Raw genomic sequence first — 25020 nt, forward strand, 5'->3', positions numbered from 1 at the left:
TAAATGTAAGGTTTTAGTTTACTTATTTTTGCAGTTGCTGGCATTTTTTTTCTCCTTTCTCATGCCTCATAACCTCAGGAACTGGCTTGAGGCTGCCGTGCACCGCACCCTACTTTGAGATATTTTTCTACCCGGTGAGCTGATGTTTCTGTTTTTTCTTTTGTTGTTTTTTTTTTTTTTTTTTTTTCAAAAGGTCAATGTTTTGCTCACCGAGCCACTTGACTATCACTTTTGCCTTCTGACAATTGTGCTGCATCATCACATTGCTTTGAATCGTTGGGAGAAGTTGCTAGTGGAGGATATTCAGTTACCATTGTTTTTTCATGGTAGTGTTCTTGTGCAAGCCATGGCATAGGTAGCGCTCACCTTTCATGTTTTCCGGACAATCATTCTTCCAGTTGTTTCAAACAGTTGAAGGGGACTTCCTCAGAGAAAATACTTTTAATGACTGTTTGTAACAGCACAGGACAGCACCTCGGGTCCAAATTGCGCTGTCTCAGATGCTGCCCATAGAGGCATCGTTGCCGCTGCCGCGTTGGGGTTGTGCAGCAACTCTCAGATTCAGCCATCTAGCCAGCATCAGAGCAAGCTGTATAGACGAGAGTTTGCAAGCCTGCTGTCATTGCCTAGGAAACTGGCTACCTCTGATAAACTGTGGAGGTGGTTGGGTAACCTAGGCAACAATGTGTAGACTATAGAGTTTATTACAGAGGATTTTGAAAACAAGGTACATTGCAAAGTTGACCATTTTACCCATTTGTGGTGGCAAAACCTTCTTGAGTAAGGCTATCGGTGGTCACTCTGACATACGTGTGAATATAGTTTCCATGAATTTTTAGACTCTTTCTGTTCTGTATAGGGAACGAGCAGTAGAGTACTGTAATAACTTTAAACCGTTGGATGCCAGATTAAAGGAATGTTATACTACATTACCCTCACATTTTGACATTGCATTGTCGATATGGTTTGCTTGATTAACCTGGACGTGTCTGTCGGGAGGGGAGGTTGCATTGTGGAGAAAGCGGCCTTAAGCTATTACTTTCTATTCCCTCCAGAGGATCTAAATACCGATTCAGCAGATGAGCTGAATGCCTGAACCCCCTCGTGTCCCGAGGCCATGCCATGGCGACAGGCAGGCAGCGTAAAGCGCAGTGCTCCCTCTGGCTTCTTGTCAGTAGAGGCTGTTGCTTAGCAACCATTGTTGCAGGCCCAGGAAACGGCAGCGCTGCAGTATCAAGGGATTTGATCGACGAGTGAGGGTCATTTTATTAGGTTATCACATTGCCGGCTATTAAGAAAGTGTATTAAATTCACTGAAAACCCTTTTGAAAATCTATTAGAAAGTGTTTTGTTTTTTTTATTTAATAAATTACGTAGGATAATTTGAAAATCTTTCTATAGGATGCATTCAAAATGTATAATACAAAATCCACAGTCCTTACCAATTGTATAGAATTTTTGCAACCCGTCTGCCATAAGGTCAAATTTATTTTTTATTTTTTTTTAATGAAGCTGTATTATTTGGTCTTCAATTCCACTCCCTGTTGGAACTAATAACAGACGATCGGTGAGGAACCAGGTGTGCGACAAGCAACAATATGATACTGATATAGGTCATCAATCTTAAATACCCTTGAAGCTCCTTTAAACAGAAGCTGTCAGGAATTTATCAGCAGGCTTTTGCAACCTCATCTGAGAGCTGCATGACGTAGGCAAACAGATCCTGAATCCAATGATGTGTCACTTAATTTACTGGGTGCTGTGGTTATGACACAAAGTTTTTAAATGTGGCAAAGCTCAGAAATTTGACCCTGCCCATACCAGGCTCTGTATGTACATTGTCTATAGACAGTGAGCTGCTTATCACAGGTGCAATGGGGTCGAACTAGCAAGCATGTGCCAGCTACTCCGGACAATGCTAATCACCAGGTGCTAAAACCATCATTGTAAGTAAGCAACACACAGCCTGATAAGTGACACATAATCAAAATTTCTTTTAACCCCTACCTTATCCTGTCTTCATATTACATAGCAAAAACCTGCTGACAGCCTTTAAGTTAATATTCCAACAAGGCCGAGATTTCACAAATTGTATATAACAGAAAATCTGCTCAGTCATGAAAAATAATTGGAGTTATTTCTACAAGCCCCTTTTAGAGGAATTAGACTGTTGAAATTTCTTCCACACATCTACTGAGGGTGAATTTATCCTTGGATTCCTATTCTAGAGCAGAGAAGACAAAGATGTCTTACTATTTGCCACATGGTTGATACTTTAGGAGCTTTTGCTCAGTGCCCCTGTGCTGGCTTGGCCTTGTTCGTTGGGATTGGCTAATCATTTATTTTGTTTGACTGTGTCCCAAAATAATTTATTTTGGGGGTGGGAGAGGAGACAAGGATTGAAGATTTTGCGTTTCAGTGTCCAATTCTTTTTTTCCAGGAGACACGAGCTGCAGTTCGAGTTGTCAGGCCTGGTATCAGTTTACTACTTTCTTCGTAATGAGAACACCGAGAGGAAACATGATAGAACCCGTCACCACTTCTGCATTTTTCACCCACTTATGGTTTTGGCTTACAAATACTGATGTGAAATACTGAACATGTGAACGTGGCCTTAAAAAGACTGACACTGCCGGAACATTATAGTGAAGGGTTCTGTCGGAGCAAGTCCAAATTCCAATTTTCAGGGGGTCAACTAGAATACCCAACAAAGTCTTGAATGTGTGGCTTGAACATAATGCGAACAGGGTCGAAAGCTGTCCATACACATTAGATGGCTGTTGTCCGAAAGATCGTTTGGCCGACAGCCATCTAACCTGATTCCTCCGAAAACAGGAGCGCTCGTTCGGCCAAGTGCTACTGAGTTCTTTATGAGAAAACCGCCAACTGACGCATAGGCCGGCATTCTATCTCAGGGAGAACAATGTGATCGGCATTAGACAGTCTGCCATTCCTGACCAACATCTCTCCCGACCATCATAGAGTCGAAGTACAGCACTCCACCAATCTTCTGGTGCACGGATAGGGTCCCAAACCTAATTAATAAAAAGTAGGAGTCTGACACTGAAAATAATGTGGTTTATTAGATACAAGAACTGTGTGTAGATGAACTATGACGTTTCAGTCTCACCGACCTTCATCAGATATAGCATAAAAAAGTAGAACGCTGCAATTTGTGGCAGTAGTTTTGGCATCATTCGCTAGAAGAGAGATGCTGCCAAGCATATCTCTCCTGGTGATGGATATCCCATCTCCCGACACTCCACAGACACATTAGACCGTTGGCCAAACCTTTCGATGTTGGCGAATTCCACCAACATAAGTCTAATGGGTGTTGGGCAAGATGACCGTCAGCCAAACAAGTGTTCCTCTGACAGCTGTCCAATGCATACGGCCAGAGAGACCGAAGAAATCAATTTCATCTTTATGGAATAAATCATTTGAAATACTTAGTTGACTTTTTTAATTTACCACTAAAAGGAAATATCTGACAAAATAAGAAACCTGTTTGCCGACCAGAAGTTCAGGTTTGAGGTGGAACAAAGATTTCTAAAATTTGTAGTGCAAGGCACCGTAAGAAAAGAGCATAGCTATTTTAAAGGGTTTTTTTTTTTTAGGGTTTGTATTTTAACCATGACACATTTTAATGAACTGACAACTGGTAATACAAGTTTGTCCAACTTTTAAAATACCACGGGTTACGTATGTTCTGACTAGACTGACCTGGGAGTTAAAGTTGCATGAATGTATTTCATTTTGAAAACCTTTCTTATCCCATTATATACAAGTTACATCTGTTTTATAATTTGTTGTTCTACATATAATTAAAGGGAATCTGTCACCCCTTTTTTGAGATATCATATAATGATATCATTCAATTGTGTGTCACATAAGGATTCTCTTAGTACTTTTGCTTCCCCCTGACCCCGCACCTTTCATGCATAAATACCTTTTTTAGATCGGTTCAGATGTATGTAAACTGCCGCTGTCCGTTCCGATGGGCGGAGCTTATTCACCTGCTCCCCCCTCCCTGTCTTGCTCTATGCATTTCTTCTTGTGTAGAGCAAGACGGGGGAGGGGGGGAGCAGGTGAATAAGCCACGCCCAGCGGACCGGACAGCAGCAGTTTACATACATCTGAACCGATCTAAAAAAGGTATTTATGCATGAAAGGTGCGGGGTCAGGGGGAAGCAAAAGTACTAAGAGAATCCTTATGTGACACACAATTGAATGATATCATTATATGATATCTCAAAAAAGGGGTGACAGATTCCCTTTAAGGTTTGGCGTCATGTGACAACCATTTTAAACCCCTTTCCAGTGAGAAGTAGTTATCACTTATTGAATGTGTCCCACACCGATCTGAAGAATGGGGTACTTTCTTCCCCCATTAGGATGGAGCAGCAATACGCACCCCTGGCAGTACGCCCGCCCGACCATCGCTTTATTCATTCTCTATGTGGCTACCAGATAAAGCTGAGCGTAGTGATCAGCGTTCCAATACTGTAGAGAATGAATGGAGCGCCGATCCGGCATGTCCATGACCACCACTCCATTCTTCCAGGGATGACGGTGCCATGTTCTATCTATTGGTGGGGGATCCAGCCATAGGTTACCACCTATCCTGGGGATAAGTGATGGCTTCTTTTCACCGGACAGCCCCATCGAAATGTATTATTTTGTAAGATACTACACGATAGCATACATTGTTTTTCTACTATCTAAATTTATACCCTTTGCTGTAACCACATAACCATTAATAGAATCTTAGTCTTAATATCTGCATTTTTTTCTTCCACAGAACTTTCTGATGCAAAATGGTTTAGTGATAATGTGAAGAATTACAGCACTTTACTCCTGGAGGATGAAAATGGGATTCTGTACGTTGGCGCCAGAGGTGCCATCTTCTCGCTCAATTCAAGTGACATTTCTCAGAGGTCCGGGAGAACAGTAAGTGGTTTTCTTGTTGTTCACTATTATGGATATGTTGTATGAGTTCCCAAATTGCAGGGATAATCCGCAGATTTAATGCCTGTTAAGACATTCGTTTTTACATGCTATTGCACAATTGATGGTATAATTGCTGAGGAAACAGTCCAACGCCCAAGCCCTCATTTGAATGGATCACGAGAACAGGCTCTCTGAGCCCCCCAGTTCGTTTAGGCATCAGTTTAGCGCGCATGCTGCTGATCCAGGTTGCTTTCTACATTTAAAAAGGATGTCTCAGGTATTTAATTTTTATTTTAATATTTAATGAAAATATTTACAAGAGATACTTTTTTTTTGTTTTTAATTTCTTTATATTTTTAATGTTGTGGCTATTTTTTTTTTTTTTAAATATGTTCCACTGAGCGAACTCATTGGAGAAGCACTTTCTTCCTGTATTGTAAGAACAGAAGGAGTACATCCCCCACGGAGCCAAATGAGTTGCAAATGTAATGCATATTAAATCTTCTCTATGTGTAATGTATCTTTTTCTTTTGCTTCATTCTAACTGTAGCAGGAGCCTCCCCCCTTTTTTTTGTGTTTACGAAAAAGGGGGGAGGCTCCTGCTGCAGCTAGTCATGCTAAAGTAAGAAAAACATGCAGTTTTCTAAGCCACAACCCCTTAGAGCTTCACTTGCTGAAAATATGGTCAAACAGTTGGAATTCACTTTTGGGTTCTCCCACTTTTTACTTTTAATAAATCATTTTGAGATTTAGGGTTTACTTTTATAGATTTCTGGCAATACATTAGAGCTCATATTAACATGTATACCCTTTTTTTATTGATAATGAGATGACTCTTTTCATTCAGTCTCAGTCTATACAGCAAAGTTGACATGTGAACTACAGAAACCAAAAAGTTTCTGCTTGCTTGGGAGACCGCTGCCAAAGTGGAATATTTAAAAAAAAAAAAAAAAATGCATGTAGACAGCCACAAAAACTTGAGAAAATACCAACATTATAAAAATGTATTTTTTTACATGAAAGTGGAAACATATTTTTTTAAAGTTTCATCAATGGCAATAAGATTGAGATCATTAATATAATGAGGCTTTTCTGTGCCTTCACCTGTCAGCTGTAAATATCCAATCTCTGCCGCCTTAAAGCTTTTTTTCTTATGAATTCAAGGGTGGTGCTTGTACGTATGCAAAGAAAATTGAGTGTTGAAATATGAGCGACAAGGGAAAAGGAAAGTACAGTCCTTAATATTTTTCTCTGCAAGTAGGTGTATGAGTCATGACCGCACGTTAACAGAAGTATCAGGACTGTTGTCAGCAAGATATGTTTTCTGTGATTGCGCTAATGACATGGTCGATCCCCTTTGTGACTAAGCAGGTGATAGTAGGGCACTCCTTGTAGCCTAAGGGCAGATGTAAAACGGCTTTTGATTTTCCTTTGCCAAGTTAACACGTTGACAACAAGTGACTCACGGCATCGGAGTCCGACTCATCTGCTCGTTGCCTTATTTGAAGCCATTTTTCCTAAGACCTCTCGCGGTTTGTGACTGCGGATCTTCCCGTTACTAACCTCTATGAGAAGAAAACACATAAAGAAAAAAAGTATATGCACACAAATAGGGATCACCACAAGAATATGATAATCAAAAAGTATCAATTTTATTAATGGACACAACAAACAGACACTTTGTTTAAAAACAATTAAAAAGTCTGAACAACCAGACACTGATAAAACAAAGACAATGAGTCATTTTGATAAATAGTTAAATACTATGGGTCCCAAGGCCAACCATTCAGTATAATGCCAGGTATCTGCTAGTTACCATAACCTAGGGTCTATCAAATCAATTGTAATGACAATCATGACCTTGGATCAAAAATACCGTATATACTTGAGTATAAGCCGATCCGAGTATAAGCCGACCCCCCCTATTTTTGCCACAAAAAACTGGGAAAACTTATTGACTCGTGTATAAGCCGAGGGTGCACAGTGAGTGGCCTCAGTTATCTGCAGTGTGTGGCCCCAGTTATGATGCACAGTGAGAGGCCCCAGCTTTTCTGCACAGTGAGTGGCCCCAGCTTTTCTGCACAGTGAGTAGCCCCAGCTTTTCTGCACAGTGAGAGGCCCCAGCTTTTCTGCACAGTGAGAGGCCCCAGCTTTTCTGCACAGTGAGAGGCCCCAGCTTTTCTGCACAGTGAGAGGCCCCAGCTTTTCTGCACAGTGAGAGGCCCCAGCTTTTCTGCACAGTGAGAGGCCCCAGCTTTTCTGCACAGTGAGAGGCCCCAGCTTTTCTGCACAGTGAGTGGCCCCATCATGTTGCTGCTGCCGCTGCCTCCCTTACAAAAAAAAACAAAAACCTGTATAGTCACCTCAGTCGCTGCCCCCTGCTCATCAGCGTTGCGCTCTGCAGTGACTGTGCAGGCAGAGAACGATAGCGCCCTCTGACCTGATTGTCACTGCAGAGGACGCAAGACAGCAGAGCGCAGCGACAGGTGACTATGCCTCCCAACCCCCGCGTTCATACTCACCGGGTCCTGGCGCTTGTCTCTGCAGCTGCCCTGCTTGTTGTTCCATGATGTCGGCGCTGCTCTCTTCCTGGTTCAGCGGTCACGTGGTACCCGCTCATTAAATATGCGCATATTTAATGAGCGGGTACCATTTGACAGCTGAAGCAGTCAGAGAGCAGCGCCGACAACATAGAACAAGCAGGGGAGCTGCAGAGAAGGGTGAGGATGATCTGACACCCCCTTCCCCCTCTGACCCCCTTTGTATATGACTCGAATATAAGACGAGAGGGGGACTTTCAGCCCAATTTTTTGGGCTGAAAATCTCGGCTTATATTCGAGTATATACGGTACCATATTAACAATAACTACTATGGTTACATAGAGATTCTACATATGCCATGAATAGAAAATTGAATACTTATCATGTTGCCAACACAAATAAACATACATTAACAAGTCCCTTTCCCTAGCATGATATCACCTGGTCAGTCTGACCTTGAGAAAGACACATCACTGTGTCGATACGTGTGGGTTTGGGGGTCCCATGTATCCTACCCGGTAGCTTGTTCATCCTCAGAAACCAGGTGATATCATGCTAGGGAAAGGGACTTGTTAATATATGTTTATTTGTGTTGGCAACATGATAAGTATTCAATTTTCTATTCATGGCATATGTAGAATCTCTATGTAACCATAGTAGTTATTGTTAATATGGTATTTTTGATCCAAGGTCATGATTGTCATTACAATTGATTTGATAGACCCTAGGTTATGGTATCTAGCAGATACCTGGCATTATACTGAATGGTTGGCCTTGGGACCCATAGTATTTAACTATTTATCAAAATGACCCATTGTCTTTGTTTTGTTTTCAGTGTCTGGTTGTTCAGACTTTTTAATTGTTTTTAAACAAAGTGTCTGTTTGTTGTGTCCATTAATAAAATTGATACTTTTTGATTATCATATTCTTGTGGTGATCCCCATTTGTGTGCATATACTTTTTTTCTTTGTGTTTTCATGTCAATCCATTTATATGCACTAGGTGATCCCACCTAAATTGAGATTGTGGATGGTGCCCGTTTATCCTATATCTTGTCTAACCTCTATGAGAACACACACGTTCCAAATTCTTTATCTTGTGACTCGTGATGGAACCGAGCTGCAAGAAGGGAATAAAGTGAAGAAATGTATGATGTCGCCGTTTGGTCATTACATTGTAGATCTGATCAGTTTAAGTAAAGTCCAGCTAGGAAGGACCATTTATACAGGGTTTGTCTAGGATTAGAAAAAAAATATATATATTTTTTTCCCCTCCATTCTCATCCGTGCGTTGCATTTAGAATTGCAGCTCAGCTCTGATTACTTGATACGGAAGCCAACATTATTTACAACCAGATCCTCAGCAGAAATCCATGGCTGACACTTGGATTTATGCCACACAAGAGCAGTTAAATGCATTGTGGCTCCGCATGAGGATTAGCCCCATTCATTGGAAATAATCTGCCTGATTTTCCGTGGAATTGCAAGAATAAGTTCAATAGTGTGGAATGAGGTTGATAGAATCCCCTTCACATCAATAGGATGCAAAATGGATTTCCATGTTATAAATACAAAATCTAAGTAAAATCGAATCATCCGTGCGTAAAGCGGACAGCAAATTTTAAAAATGGATTTGTATCAAGATTTGAAGTTGCTCCCTATGTATTGGATAGGTGATAACTAGTGATGAGCAGAGTATACTCGTTGCTCAGGTGTCCTCCGAGTATTTTGGGGTGCTCGGAGATTTGGTTTTTGTCGCCTCAGCTGCATGATTTGCGGTTACTAGACAGGCTGAATACATGAGCGGATTGCCTAACAAACAGGCATTCCACACATGTATTCAAGCTGTCTAGTAGCCGCAAATCATGCAGCTGAGGCGACAAAAACCAAATCTCCGAGCACCCCAAAATACTCGGGTGCTAACCGGGTGACTTCGACGTGCTCGAAAAATATGTTTGAGTCCCCGCGGCTGCATGTCTCGCGGCTGTTAGGCAATCCCTGCATGTCTCACGGCTGTTAGGCAATCACTTAATGTGTCGTAGCTGTGTAACAGCAGCAAGACATTCAGGCGTGGGGACTCGATCATATTTTTCGAGCATGTCAGACACTCGGTTAGCACCCGAGCATGCTCAGATAACACCTTATGCAAGCACATTCGCTCATCACTAGTGATGTCTTCCTGATCACTGGAGGTCTCACTGATGGGACGCTCATCTATCTTTTCAACAAGGCCCTGAAGAGACCCGTCCAAATGGAATGGAGGTCCTGCATGGGCACCCCTGTTCCAGAGATAGCCATGTGAGAGCACTGAGAGTCAGACCCAAACAATCAAGCTATCCCTGATCTATAAGGGGTGACTTAATAACTTGATACAAACCCTTTAATTTCTTCATTTACAGACTGTGTTAGTCTGGTGGATTCCGGACTCCCCGGATAAAATTGTTTGATGGGAGGGGGGCTCTGATTGCCGACTCCTGTCGGTAAAATCAGCAGTTTGCTGGGTGGTCTCGGGAGACAATTCTTCAGATCATTAGAGTTGGGGGGAATCTTTCTAATACAAGTCTTGTGTTGACCTTGCAACATTTACTGAGCGCCTGCCAGAACCATCAGGAGCCCCAACACGCAGGAGAGGTTCTGGTTCCAGCCTTTGGGGAGCATTTCATGACAATCTACATGACCCCTTTCATCATCTCCTCCTCATTAGCTCCCACACTGCTGAATTAGAGGCTGTTAATAGACCTTCTGCCAAAACTTCTTTTTGGGAGTTGTAAAAAAAAGATGTGCGTGCATTGATCCGATCACAGCAGATGCACATTACAGCGTGGAAAAAACCTTTATAGCGAAGTACAAACTGCCTTTTCGTAGATCTGAAATGCCGTAGCTGCTGTGAAATGTCAGGCGAGAGCTGTATTATCTAAAACATAAAAAATGTAATATTCTAGATTTGTTGGGGGTTGACTATTACTATGCTGGCACCCAGTCTAGATATGTCTGCTTCTAGCACCACATGGTTAATGGTGATATGATGAAACTGTATGTAGGGGCCGCGATATTATGGAACAGTGCAGAGTGCACGCCAAGAGATCCAGACGTGCATAATGTATACCTGGCACATGCACCAATATTTGCCATTTTTTGCTACCTACCTTAGATGCATATACCTCAAATACAAATGTTACTAACTTTAAGCAAGGAGCTGACTGATATTTTGAGGGATATTAGGCAGGATGACCATGTGTTTGAGCACCAATACCTGATTCCCAGGCAAGGACACATTTTGCTTTTCTTGAGGTTGCTGCATTGTCCGTGCCCTCCTCATCCAAGATAGAGAATGTCTTATCTAATAGTGAATAAGCCGTCAACTGCAATAATAATTTATTATCTCTCTATTCTAGATTCACTGGGAAGTTAATGCGGATGAGACCAAGGCGTGCCAGGACAAAGGCCGAAACAATGAGGTAAAAAAGCACAAGCTTGTAACGGTGGAGAAAGAAAGGTGGCAAAATAGTAATTTCTCAGAATACTAACCTTTGTATTGATAACTTAGGAACATTTAATTTGTGCCCTATCTTTCCGTTAGCTCTGCCAGGAGCCACTCGTGTGGGTGAGGTTTTTGTATAGCCCTCCTTGTTTTGGATGAGGATGTCACAAATTTGTCGGGGTTGTTTTTCAAAAATCTGAATGTGCTCAGTTTGCATGATGTGTACACTGGTACACAGCATATAGGGATCTGGCACCAGAAGGGGGAGCCTGCTCCACGCGTCACGGGAAGGGGGAGCCTGCTCCATGCGTCACGGGAAGGGGGAGCCTGCTCCACGCGTCACAGGAAGGGGGAGCCTGCTCCATGCGTCACGGGAAGGGGGTAGCCTGCTGTATGCGTCACAGGAAGGGGGAGCCTGCTCTAGGCGGCACAGGAAGGGGGGAGCCTGCTCTAGGCGGGACAAGAAGGGGGGAGCCTGCTCTACACGGCACAGGAAGGGGGGAGCCTGCTGCACGTGGCACAGGAAGGGGGGAACCTGCTCTACGGGTCACAGGAAGGGGGAGCCTGCTCTACGCGGCCCAGGAGCAGAGCCTGCATTGTACAGCCGGCACCCAAGTTTAACTGCTGCAATTGGAGCTGGTTATGATCACTCAATTTTAACCTCTTAGATGCTGCTGTTATTCGTGAAATGAGCATAATTATCCCTTTTGATGCCTGTTGTCCCACCCTACATGTCATGGTAACTGGGGGTGGGGCACTGAAGGCCACGTGTTTTGTCTGTACACTTACAGTACTTCAGTATTACAGTATTGCATTGTTTTGTACAAGTGATTGCAGGTTAAAGTTCCGTATGGGGACTAATTATACAAAACGTAAAAAAAACAAACCTTATATTTTAATAACATATACAAAAGTTCATATCACCCCTTTTCCCAGAACACTTTTTTTAATTTAACATATTTAATAACACTGCAGTCATAACTGAGCTAACTAATAGAGCAGTATATTTATCCCACATGGTGTACATGAAAATGGGAAAATAAATATATATTGCAGTCTTTAATGACTTTGTTTTCTAAAATAAGAATGGAATGAAAAGAAATGAGAAAGTCGTACCACAAAGTGGTAATGGTAAAACCAAAGCTCTTACAGCCAAAAACTAATCCTCATAATATTTTATCGACCAAAAGTTTGTTTGGAAAATTGAAAGTGTAGAAGGGCGCACTGCGATTCTGTCACCCAAGGGCCCTTCATAAACCTCAACTTTTTTCAGTCCCATTCCGTGGAGAGAGATTTCCTCTTCTTTTTCTACCTGCCTGGATGAATACAGAATACAGGCTGCCATATATAGTGCTACGTTTTTTTCCCCAACAGGTTGCAAAATGGCCACAACCCGGCGCGATGTTACATAATCACTGACGATTATTCCAATTATAGTGTTTTATTACAGAGTTGCTATTTTTATATTTCCATAAAATGTTATGGAAGCTGGCACCAGGTCGGAGCTCGTTATTAATCATTCCTAGGATAATGAAGCCTATTGTTTAGGTTGTAGCTGAATGTCCGTGTAACGAGCGTTGTCTGCTCATGTTATCGCTGTGCGATCTCTCTGCATTTATAGTATATCCTAAAGAAGCTCTTGTGCTGCCAAAATCCAGTCCACAAACCAGATACTGTTTAACGTAAAAGATTAGTTTGTCTCCTCACCCAGCAGAATTTAGTGCTCTTGTGTTAGAACATAATTTCCTTTTTTCCTCTCCCGGCAGACTGAGTGTTTCAACCATATAAGGCTCTTGCAGAGGTTTAATGAAACCCACCTGTATGTCTGCGGGACGCACGCCTTTTCCCCTCTTTGCTGCTACATTGTAAGTACCAGCGCGGTTTATTTTATCTACTGTCCATTTCCTCAATTATCTGAATTGATATTTGTATAATGAAGTAATTAATAGAATTATTTGCATTGTTTGTTACGTTTAAAGGGGTTGTCTCACCAGGCTAATCCTTTCCATATGTCCTTTTAGGGACCCCCAGAGCAGAGCATTACCAACAAAGAGTGCATTTCTCCAGCTCTGGTGGATCTGTCAGGTCCATTTTTCTTAGATTTAATTAGCCATTTATTTGAACATCTAGCATGTAATACTCTATTTTTCCTGAAGGGGCAGTGTTTGGCAGGCCATAACTTATCCTGGAGATAATAGCTGATCGCTAGAAGGTTTCTGAAGTTGGACCATGGAGATCATTTCATGGTTCTGCACTTGATCGTTGTTAGCAGAGTTGTATGCAGGAACCAGAAATTATATGTGTAAGTGGAAACAGGCTGTTCAAGTGTAATATGCTAAATGTGTATAAGGTAATATACGGTATTCATGGTAATACTTTGCTGATCTGTTGTGTGGATACTGTGGTGACCACCGCTGAAAAGAGAAAAAATGCTGCTACAACCACCACAGAGAAAAGGAAGGAACTCTGCTGTGACCACTGGGGAGACAGGAAACTGCTGTAACCACTGGGGAGAAGGGAAGACGCTGAGTTTGCAGGGAAAAGGGGAGAAATGCCATGACTATTGTGGATTGGATAGGTCCTAAAGTAATGAATCTAAGGATGTATTACAGAAGTTCATTTTAGTATTTATACATCTGCAATTTGGGCAATACTTTAGAGGATCTGTCACTTGCTCAAAAAATTGAGTTAGACCCCTTATAAAAATCCTTGAGTTCTCATGATTCTGTCAATGTTTCCCGTTTTCTGCTGCATCACTCCATTGCAGAAATAGCCACTGTTGTTTCTTCTGGAGCACACTGTGAAATCTCTGCTTAACATTCCAACTGGGTGTTTTTTCAGTGTCTTCTCTGGGGGCGTTCGTTTTCACCCCAGACACTGCCAGCCACAGCTTCTGAGACTGATAGACTGCTAGATTAGCTGCTGAGTGGTGAATGTCCACATCTGGGAGAGAGGTGTGAAAATGCACACTTCCAGTTGGACCACAAAGCAAAGATTTCACAGAATGCGCTACAGAAAGAACAAAAGTGAATATCTCTGCACTGGATCAACGCAGCACAAAATGGAAATCAGGAGCAGAATCACGACAGCTCAAGGATTTTTACAAGGCACTTAACGCTATTTTTTGAGAAAGTTACAGGTCCTCTTTAAAACCCCTTTACAACAATTAGGTACGTCATAAGTCGTATCCCTGTATTTGATGCAGGCTCCTGCCCTGGGCATGTATCTTTTCCTGCACATGACAGCTGAATTGATCATCTGTCATGTGCCTCGATCAGCGGGTGGAATCGCGATGAAAATTTCTCATGGTGAACTTGCTGACTTTTTATTACGGTGGTGAGGTTAACCCAGTTCAGCCCAGCTGGAAACACTAGTCACTGATGCTGTGCTTGCAGCAGCTCATTCATCAGTGGTTCTCAGCCTGGACGGTCGCATCTTTGCACCATTCAGGTTGAAACCTCTTTATTCCCAGACATGGATTACGGCGCGGGACAAAACGTTACAGGTCAGCGATATTACTGTTTTTTTTTCTTTTTGTTTTATTATAGGAGACGAGGGCTTCAATGGAATGAGCGTTAGGTGAGTATAACTATGTTTGTTATTTAGAAAAAAAAATGGAAAAGTGTGTTTTGTTTTTATTTCAAAGAAAGGACTTTATTCTGGCTGTGTCTCTATTTACCATGCAACTAAAGGATTAGTAATGGATGGATGTCTTATCGATGCCTCTCCATTACTAACCCATGGGCTTGATGTCACCAAACAATACAAAGGTGACATCAAGACCACAAATATGAACCCCATTTGCCACTGCTATGGGGCAAGTGCGAAGAGCCAGGCAAAGCACCAGAATTTGCGCATTTAATATATGTGCCTTTTCTGGATGGCTGTGGGCTGCTATTTTTAGGTTGGGGGGGTCAATATCCATAGCCCATTACCAGCCGAAGAATACCAGCCCCCAGCTGTCTTACTTTAGCAAGGCTGGTGGTCAAAAATGGTGGGGGACCCCATGCCTTTTTTTTTTTTTTGTAATTATTTAAATAATTTAAAACTGCTCAGAGACCCCTCTATTCTTGATATCGAGCCAAGTTAAAGCTGACAGTTGAGGGTTGCAACCCGCAGCTGTCAGTTTTGCCTGGCTGGTTATCAAAAATACAGGGGAACCCTCGTGGAGTTTTTAATTCATTTGTAGCGCAGCTGGCAGCTATCGAATACTCCCTCCAGCTGCCGTGTGCTCTCACTGTTGTTAGCGGCAGCAGGTGTAGGCTGATAGGAGTAGTCCTATCAGTTGCTGCCTGCTCACACTGTTATCACTTGAATATAACTCTGATCAATCTCTCAGTCTTCAGCACCCGGTGCTAGGGAATAGTGCTAACTGTACTGCTTCTTCCCAGGTGCCGGTGCGTTTCACACTGATGACACCCGTGCGTCATCAGTATGCATGTGTGCGGGACGTTTTGCCCTGCCCGTTCTTCTGTTAAAAAACAGACATGTCAACGTATTTTGTCCACGGACACACGGTTCGTGAAAAAACACTAACACGTGCACAGACCTATTCACTTGAATGTGTCTACGTGTGTAAGTGTCTCTGGTACGTGTGAAAACTGTCACCACACATACCGGACACACTGACGTTTGAAAGAGGCCTAACAAAGAGAGATGTCGAGCGTGGACAAGCCCTGTTGCAAATGTTATATTTTGAGAGAGTACAATAGAGTTTAAAGCGGGGTAGCAAGTTGTATTTATGCTAGGGGTGATGTGTGAAATATGTCAAGGTTGACAAAGTGCTCGGGGGTCTCTGAAAATAGGCAAAGATTCTTCACAGAAACCTTTAGTAATCTGTTTTTTAGCATGTTTTGAAAATCTATCTGGAGGCATACAGACATCATTGCACTTTGAAGTCTTTCCAAATATTTGCTGTCTGTTGGATGGAAGAGCCTAAGGGTCAATGAGTCGTATATATGTATACCTGTGATGTAATGAGCAGACAACGTCTTGCAGTTGTTTAGTCTATTTAAACTTATCATAGTATAGAGGATTAGTAGTGTGATATTACTAGTTTAGCCATGGGCCATGTCGCACTGAATGAAATATCTCTGTTTTGTTAATTTTTGCCATTTTATGCAAAAGATTTATGTTTGTCGTATTAAGGAAAGAATTATTGAAGGTTCTTTAAATATTTCAATTTGATTACAACAGAACTTCGAAACCCCCTGTTCGTTTGAGATTACACAGCCAGTTCACTGATTTATTTGGGAATTTTGGAACTCTTGAAAGGGATCTGTCACCAGATTGGAGCAAATTGGAGCAACATTAGCATTTTCATTAAAGCAAATCTGTTGTCAGGTTTGGCCGCTATAAGATGCGGCCACTGCGTTTCAGGGCTTATCTACAGCATTGTATAATGCTGTAGATAAGCCCCCAATCTGACCTGAAAGATGAGAAAAATAAGTTTGATTATACTCACCCGGGGGGGGGTCCAGTCCGATAGGTGACACAGGTTCGGGTCCGGCGCCTCCCATCTTCTTGCGCTGGACCTGTTGACTTGTCATAGTTTTTAAGGTTGAAGATAGGTTGGACTTATGCCTATCACCTAACATGTTGATCCAGAGGAACACAAAAATCTCTTGAGAGAGATGTTAAGTACCCATATTAGTGGAAAATTCCATCCCAACGCCACATATGGCAATCAGATAAGTTCTCTGGATTAATCTAATATCCATAACCTGTAATTTTTCTGTTTTTGCAAGAAATCATCCAAGCCCCTTTCTTGCTTTCCTATAAAAAGTGTCTAAGCTGCCTAATTGATAGACGTTTATCATTTAGCCACATATTCCGTCATAAATGTCCAATCGAAGAGGACCCCAATGCTTAGAACCCTACAGTCACAAATTCTGAGGAAGGCAGAGCTTGAATACATTTGTCTACCAATTGTGGTCTACCATGTGTCCTTTCACTTCATTCAGGGTCCATAATGTTATACTTGGAGTGCTGGCCCCTTTCCCGATGAGGGCTGGCCCCTTTCCCGATGAGGGCTGGCCCCTTTCCCGATGAGGGCTGGCCCCTTTCCCGATGAGGGCTGGCCCCTTTCCCGACGAGCGATGTCTTGAATTGAGGGATAACTTTGTCTTTATTGTCATATTTTTCTAACAAAGTTGGCTTGCAATCAATATGGCCATCATTACCGCTAATAAATGAGTTATAACCCAACTTTTGTAGAAAACAGAACAATACTACCTCATTTGGCAAAAATATTGGAACAATCACTGTATAACCTGTATCACTATAATTCAACCTTCGAGGTGGATACAATGGCAACCATGTAGATTGTCGCTTGGCTTTCCCTAGTATATATAACAAAATTGATTAATTAGACTGTTCTTTCTGTTCAAGCTGTTAAACAAATTTACATTTATTTCTATATTCCTATTTATTAATTTGGTGTTTCTGGAAAGTTTATAGGCTGCCTTGGGTGGATTGGGGATGGGGCTTCAAAGACTTCACGAATAGGAAAATATGTTGTGTAGCTTTAGGGTTTAGATGCTAAGACCACAAACGACATAGTAAATGTACAGCCTGATATATTACTATGTAGAAATAGAAATTTACATTTTTTACATGTTTACATCACATATAAACTCTAAGCAGATGTTCTGGTGCCCAAATAGGCGTCCAATATGCCCTCCTTAAAGAGATGTGTATATATAGTTTTTTTAATCAAAACCCGATGTGCTAAGGATTAATTACCGATCCTGTATTTATAGCAGCGCCCATTAACCCCCTGGTTTATTGATGATGTAGAGTCTGTTGTTTTTCCCTTTTTATTTCATGTTTAGGTTTCTGTGATTTGTCATGTTTAGAGCAGAAAACAGGCCCGGATGATGGGAGACCTGGCCCTTTTATGTATGTAAACTTGAACAGAACAACTCTGCTCCCCTGCGCTCTTGTTAACATTTTGTGTACACGATGAAATGCCGCTGCCAAGACCCTGTGAGGGAAGAGAAAAGAATAGATCAAAAAGTTCAGCCGCTTTCCACATTTTATATTTGCGTTTCTTTAGGCAAAAGGATGAGTGGTTTATAAGCTTCGAATAGAAAATGAGCTTAAATGGAACGTGACGTTAGAAAATGACCTACTGTGACAATCCATCTGTGTTAAAGGGTTAGTCTCTAGTGATGAGCGAGCGTGCTCGGATAAGGTGTGTTCGTGTCCTAATCGAGTATTTTCGGCGTGCTCGAAAAAAATGCAAGAGTCGCCGCAGCTGCATTTCTCGCGGCTGTTTGACAGCCACAACACATGCAAGGGTTACCTAACAATCCGGCAATTCTTGCATGTGTTGTGGCTGTCAAACAGCCGCGGGAAATGCAGCCGCAGCGACTCTTCCATTTTTTTTCGAAAATCCTTTATTAGCACACGAGCATGCTCGGATAACGCCTTATCGGAGAACGTTCGCTCAGCAGTATTAGTCTCAGGAGCACACCGCTCCTCTGGCTTCCAGGTCCGCTTGCTTGGGAAGGGAAGTCGAGCAGATCACAGCTTTTTTTTTTTTTTGCAAAATCAAAATGCAGCCTGGGTTCAGGAGTTTGCCGAAACCAGGAAACTGCTTTAATTGAAGTGGGACAACTCCTTCCAAAGCCTTTCTGAATTTTTTTTCCCCTTGCTTTTTTTTCCCAAAAGCTATAACTTATTTATTTTTACTTTTAAACTTTTCTTCCGGCGTTTAATGTATGATCTCATTTTAAATATTGATTGGACTTCTATGGATGGGGAAAGCTAAATATGCTTCTTTACTACCATAATTTTTTAATATAAAATTTTAGTTATTAGTAATATTAATTTTTAGTTTTTTTTTTTTAATTAAATTATTATATATTTTAACTATTGAACTTCTTAGGTATTTTTATAGTTCACCCTGAGGGGGTTTGAACCTTGGCTTGTGTGAAGAATTGCAATTTTGGAATCAATTTTGGAATCGCTACAGTTTGGAATTGAATTTGAAATTACTAGAACAAGGAAAAAAATAATTAAAAATGTCTTTAATCCAACATCAAGAAGCCTTTTATACTTATTGGATTATTATTAGAAGCCATTACATTTTATTATGATGAACTACGGTAAAGGATGTTAAAGCAAAACACAAATTTACAGACGGTTCTGGAAAAACTAGGGCACGATTCAGCCCTGAGCACAATGATATTTACTGAACTGACCATCCGCATTTCTCCTCTAGTAATGTGTGAATTGTTGTGCAGTATATTCTAGGGAAATGGCTAGATTAATATCATTTTGAATTGAATGATGTGACGATTGTATTTTAAATTTGTTATTATGGGGTGTTTTCTGTTAATTTTCAAATATTCGTTCGAAAAAGTGCTAAAAATTTGAAAAATATGATGTCTGAAGACCGGAAGTGTTAACATAGCGACCTGGAGCGGAAAGGCTGATGCTCTGCGCGGGTTCATTCAGTCGTTATCTATTTTTTAGTTTGAATTTTTATTGGGAATGATGGAGTTTTACCATTGAACAAGAGATAGTAAACTGCGTAGCACAACTATTACAGTAAATGAAAAGGAGACGAAAAGGGAATGTCATCATTAAAAGAACCGTATGCATTTTTTAAATCACGTGTTTGTTAAATGTGGGGTTTTTTTTTTTCAATTATCCATATCACGATCAATATAAAAACAAATCTTCTGTTTTTCAGACTGCTTACTAACCCTAAAAGGAGTTGCAAAGGTTTGGGGCTCAAGTGTGCAGTCACTCTGTGAGTGCCGACTTGTGAATTCTCATAGCGTGCAGTGTCTGGATTCTCCGATGCCGGTGCCACATTACGACTTGAAAAATGTTTGTTTGATTATTTGTGAGCAAAATCTGGCTGTGTGCTTTTTAGAGCTTCCGAAGAGTCTCATTTTACGGTTACGCCTGAGATTGACCAAATCATCTAGTAGACTATATAATCCAGAGGTGCAGTACTCTTTAAAGGACTTGTCTATCTTTGGCGCTCAAGTCTACAGTCACGCTAGGTGTCTATGTGAATCCTGACAGTGCGCGCTGTCAGGATTCTCCAGGAGTGGGCAGTCATGTGACCATAAGTATGCAATTTGCTTATTTCTGACCACAATCCGACTAGAATTGTTCACTGTATTGAGCAAGACTGTGCACGTCTAGTAGGCACTTGACCCCATGTATGCAAATCGCATACATGTGGTCACGCTCCCAGCACCGGAACCAGAGAATCTTGACAGCCTGCAGTGCTCGCTGTGAGGATTCACATGTCTGAAGTCACAGAGTGACTGCAGACTTGAACCCCGAGCCGAGACTCTCCTGAGTACCCCTGAGCACATATCTCAGCCGAGTTCTTATTGTATCTTCTCAACAACATGAGAGGAGAAAGTGGTTTCCAGACACCCCTGGCAGCAACTTGTATCTCCTGAAAACAAAAGGTTTTGGCACGGAAATGTAATCTGCCCAGTCCTTCTCTCCCCCACCATCATCCTGTGTAAACAGAGTGTCGGGAAATACAGTTGAAGCGGGTTTTACAGCTGCATGAAAAGTAATTTTAATGTGTCTAAAGTAAAAATAGATGAAACGTACTAATATTCTGTAGCTATGAAAACTTCCTCCATGCTGACAGTTCAGGAGCGGCCACAGGTTTCCAGTCATCTCCACTTCTGTGTTTGTTTCGAGAGAGATGTCCCCATTCCCTGTTTTGGTGGCCTAAATCTTTTCTTTACCACTGATTCAGAGAGCCAGAATACAATAACATTATTAGTCACACTGATGACCACATCTGTTTGTGTGTTTTTCTGTGTCTCACTATCATAGCGTTACTTGAAGATTTGATGTAACTTGAGTCACACATTTATGAAACTGAATCTTTATCCATCCTCCCATGACATCGCTCTGTCATAACCTGACCATATGGTCACAAGGATAAGGGTTTTCTTACGAGAAGAGCATTTAAGGTCAATCACACATGTAAATATCTGGATATATGGATTAAGGCTCCCATACATATTAGACTAACGTTAGCTTAACTCGCCGGAAGACACTTGGGTCATTCTAATGGGAATGAGGCCTCCGGGCACATTGGATTTCTAACAGCGGGTCCCTTCTAGACAGCACGAGCACTTGGCCGAACTTTCTTGAGTATTTGGGGTCTCGGAAGAGATGGCTGTTCGATGAATGTTTCATCGACTGACATCTAGCTATTGCTTAGTGAGGCTTTAAATTAATGGTCAGTAAGGGAGCTAGTGGCAGATATTTTTTTTTTCTGGACCTCTTGTTAGAAATCCCATTGAAATTCTCAATGCCAATTCCTTCACGTTAAGATTGTCAGATGCAATAGCAATGTCCTGTTTTTTTTGTCTGACTTAATTACTATGCCTTTATATTCTTAGTGAAATATTCTTGTGCGTTTTCAGAGGATTGTGACCTAATGATCTCATTCATACCATGAATTGCAGAAGTAAACGCAGTCATTAGTTTCTATATGACTTCGTAACCGGTTAGGCAATACAACATACTGTAACATTTAAACTGAATTTATGTAAAATGTTTGTCTGCACGCACATGTCCACTATATGCGTTGCAGTAGTGTTAAGACTTAACGGGGGGTTATACAGGACTTTTTTTTTCTATGTGTCAAAGCATTAATAGGCAGGTAGCTGCAGGTGCCAATCTCTGCTGGAACAGAGAGGTCACTGACCGCTCCTGCAGGCAATTCAGCGGCTTACGCTGATGTCATGTCGACAGAGCAGCTGATTCTTTTCCACTCTGCTCTGTTGTCAGGTCGTGACTGCCAACGTCATGCTGATTGGCAGCCAGCTTCCTGCAGTTAACAAGTCAATCAGCATGACCTCTGACAAGGCCTGTTGGAGCCTGGAAGAAGAGCTGCTGTGTTGACATGGAGCAGCTGAATCGCCAGCAGGAACGGTCAGTGACAGCTGTGATTTGGCGCTGGGTACAGCAGGCAGTTGCTTCTGTTAGCAACTGCCTACCTACCTGTTAAACCCATAGTAAAAGACAATAAAAAATAGTCCCATATAACCTCTTTAAGTTGGCAATGGCTCCAGGCTCCTCCATAAACATGAATGCTTAGCTTGGTTTTAACATGCATGTTTATTTTTGTTGATAAAAGGTTATAAACTAATGTCTAACATGAAATCAGAATAAACCTATCCCATTTTATGTCAATTAGGATTACCATAATTATTAATATTTAAGAAATTCCAGAATGAGAGAGAGAGAATGTTTTAAGGCATTTTTATTACTTACTGCAAAGTCAAACGTTTGCATACACTAAGATTACTATGCCTTTAAACAATTCTGGACTGCCCATGTGATGTCATGTCTTTGGAAGGTTCTGATTTGGCAACATGTGAGTTAGAGACATGCCTGTGGGTGTATTTTAATGCACACCTGAAACACACTGCTTCTTTGTGTAGCATCATGGGAAAGTCTAAAGAAATCAGCCAATATATAGAATTGTGGACTTGCACAAGTCTGGTACATCCTTGGGAACATTTTGAAGATGCCTTGTCCATCTGTACAAACCATTATAAGCAAGTACAACAAGATCCACCATACCACTCAGGAAGGAGACGGGTTCTGTGTCCCACCGATAAACGTGCTTTGGTCTGACATGTGCATATCAACCCAAGGACAAAAACAAAAGACTTTGTGAAGATGATGGCGGAAGCTGGTAAGATTGTGTCAATATCCACAGTGAAACGAGTACTGTATCAACATGGGCTGATCTGCCAAGAAGAAGCCATTACTCCAAAAGAAATGTATATAAAAACAGATTGTTTGCAAATGCACACAGGAACAAAGACCTTAATGTTTTAAGGGCCTGTCACACTAAGCGATATCGCTAGCAATATCACTATAACTTGTGACGTTATAGCGATATTGCTAGCGATATCGCTGTGTCTGATACTTACCTACAACCCGCTCCCCCGCTGGTTATCGCTGATCGCGCGAGAACAGGCTGGACTGTTTCTCGTTGTCAGCTTCCTGCGGCACTTCCTGCTGTGACGACGAGCAACGCATGGAGCCGGGCGGAAGGACACAGGATCGCCTGGTGTGACAGGTAAGTAGCGACCCCCGACCCCTGCGATGTCGCTGGTGAGATCTGCCTGTGTGGCAGCTCACTAGCGACCACTTAGCGATGTACCAGCGATCCTGACCGCGTCATATCGCTGGTCGGGATCGCTGGTACATCGCTAAGTGTGACAGTACCTTTAAGACATGTCCTGTGGTCTGATGAAACTAAAATTGAACATTTTGGGCATAATGACCATCGTTACATTTGGAAGAAAAAGGGAGAAGCTTGGAAGCCTAAGCGCATCATCCTAACTGTGAAACATGGTGGTGGCAGCATCATGTTGTGGGTTTGTTTTGCTACAGGAGGGACTGGTGCACTTCACAAAATAGATGGCATCATGAGAAAAGAAGATTATGTGGTAATACTGAAGCAACAGCTCAAGACATCAGCCAGGAAGTTAGAGCTTGGATGGAAATGGGTCTTCCAAATGGACAATGGCCAGAAGCATACTGCCAAAATGGTGCAAAGTGGTTTAAGGATAAAAAAGTCAATGTTTTGGAGCGACCATCACAAAGCCCTGACCTAAATCCTATTGAAAATTTATGGGCAAAGCTGAAAAGGCCGATGCGAGCAAGGCGACCTTCAAACCTGGATCAGATACACCAGTTTTGTCACGAGGAATGCGTCCAAATTCCGACCAACTATTGTGAGAAGCTTGTGGAAGGATATCCCAAACGTTTGACCCAAGTCATTCAGTTTAAGGGCAATGGCACCAAATACTAATGAAATGTATGTAAACTTTTGATTTAGCAGTAAGTCATAAAAATACCTTAAAACATTCTCCCATATTTTCTGGGATCTGGCAAATAATAAATATGGTAATGCTAATTGTATAAGTGTGTATATATGTGTGTGTGTATATACTGTGTGTTTGTGTGTGTGTATGTATATATATATATATATATATATATATATATACACACACACATACAGTATATATGTGTATTTTTTTATTATTTTATTTTTTTATTTTAACACTTGGAACTACAGCTTTTAACCAGAGTGTGCCCAAGTAGTTTTAAGAGTCCAGTGGATGGTACTAATAAGGAACTGACAACCATTTCTGTATTTATACTTTTGCAGAGAAGGTTGTCAATCATTTTTTAAGACCTCCCACTCGACTCAACTGCTTCTGTTTGTTAACATACTGCCAACGTTTCAACATGACTGGTCCCTTTTAATGTATTATTAGAAACCATTACAAATAGGACGTTTTATATATGCCCAATATACATAATTTACTGAAAACAGAAAAAAAAAAGCCTGAGGGTATGTGCACAAGTTGCAGATTGCTGTGCGGATTTTTCAGCGCAGAATCTGCAGGTAAAATGACCTCTACCAACACACAAAGAACCACATAACGACCATAAGTCCCTTTATTCCCTTTTGTGTGGAGGTAAAATGACCACCTTTTTACCTGCGGATTTACTGCGGATTTTCTGCGTTTCTTGTGCGGATTTCGCCTGCGTTTTTACACCTGCGGATTCCTAGAATGGAATAGGTGTAAAAACGCTGCGGAATCCGCACAAAGAATTGACATGCTGCGGAACATAAATCGCTGCGTTTCTGCGGGGGAATTTTCCGCAGCATGTGCACAGCGGATTTTGTTTTCCATAGGTTTACATGGTACTGTACACCGCATGGAAAACTGCTGCGGATCCGCAGGACCAAATCCGCAATGTGTGCACATACCCTGATAGCCTAACTGTAGTTTTGGGCAAATAGATAGATAGACCCATCTTACCCAGTAAAGTGCAGAAGTTGGAAACCTCTAGTATTGCAGCACAACTTTATTTACTTCATTGGGTGGGATCGGCAGTACCCAACATATTCTGTCGATAAGAGTAGCACTGTTTCTGGAACAGAAAGCAGACCCTGTTTCGGTGTCTTGGACCACTCTTCTTGCCTGTTTCAATGACTAGGCGTAGCCGAAGATTGACCTA

General features: G+C 41.7%; 1 protein-coding gene across 2 annotated transcripts in view; it reads left to right on the forward strand.

Moving 5' to 3' along the window:
- The window catches only part of SEMA4G (semaphorin 4G), a 234376-nt gene that overhangs the window by 153513 nt on the left and 55843 nt on the right, over window positions 1-25020 (forward strand). For both annotated transcript variants that reach the window (XM_073555779.1, XM_073555780.1), the window contains exons 3-5: window positions 4802-4950; window positions 10886-10948; window positions 12738-12836. In XM_073555779.1, the coding sequence (XP_073411880.1) occupies window positions 4802-4950; window positions 10886-10948; window positions 12738-12836 (311 nt within the window). The remainder of the gene's footprint in view (window positions 1-4801; window positions 4951-10885; window positions 10949-12737; window positions 12837-25020) is intronic.

The sequence above is a fragment of the Dendrobates tinctorius genome, unplaced genomic scaffold (assembly GCF_039654945.1).
Source record: "Dendrobates tinctorius isolate UK_male_01 unplaced genomic scaffold, ASM3965494v1 ptg000230l, whole genome shotgun sequence".
Classification (NCBI taxonomy): domain Eukaryota; kingdom Metazoa; phylum Chordata; class Amphibia; order Anura; family Dendrobatidae; genus Dendrobates; species Dendrobates tinctorius.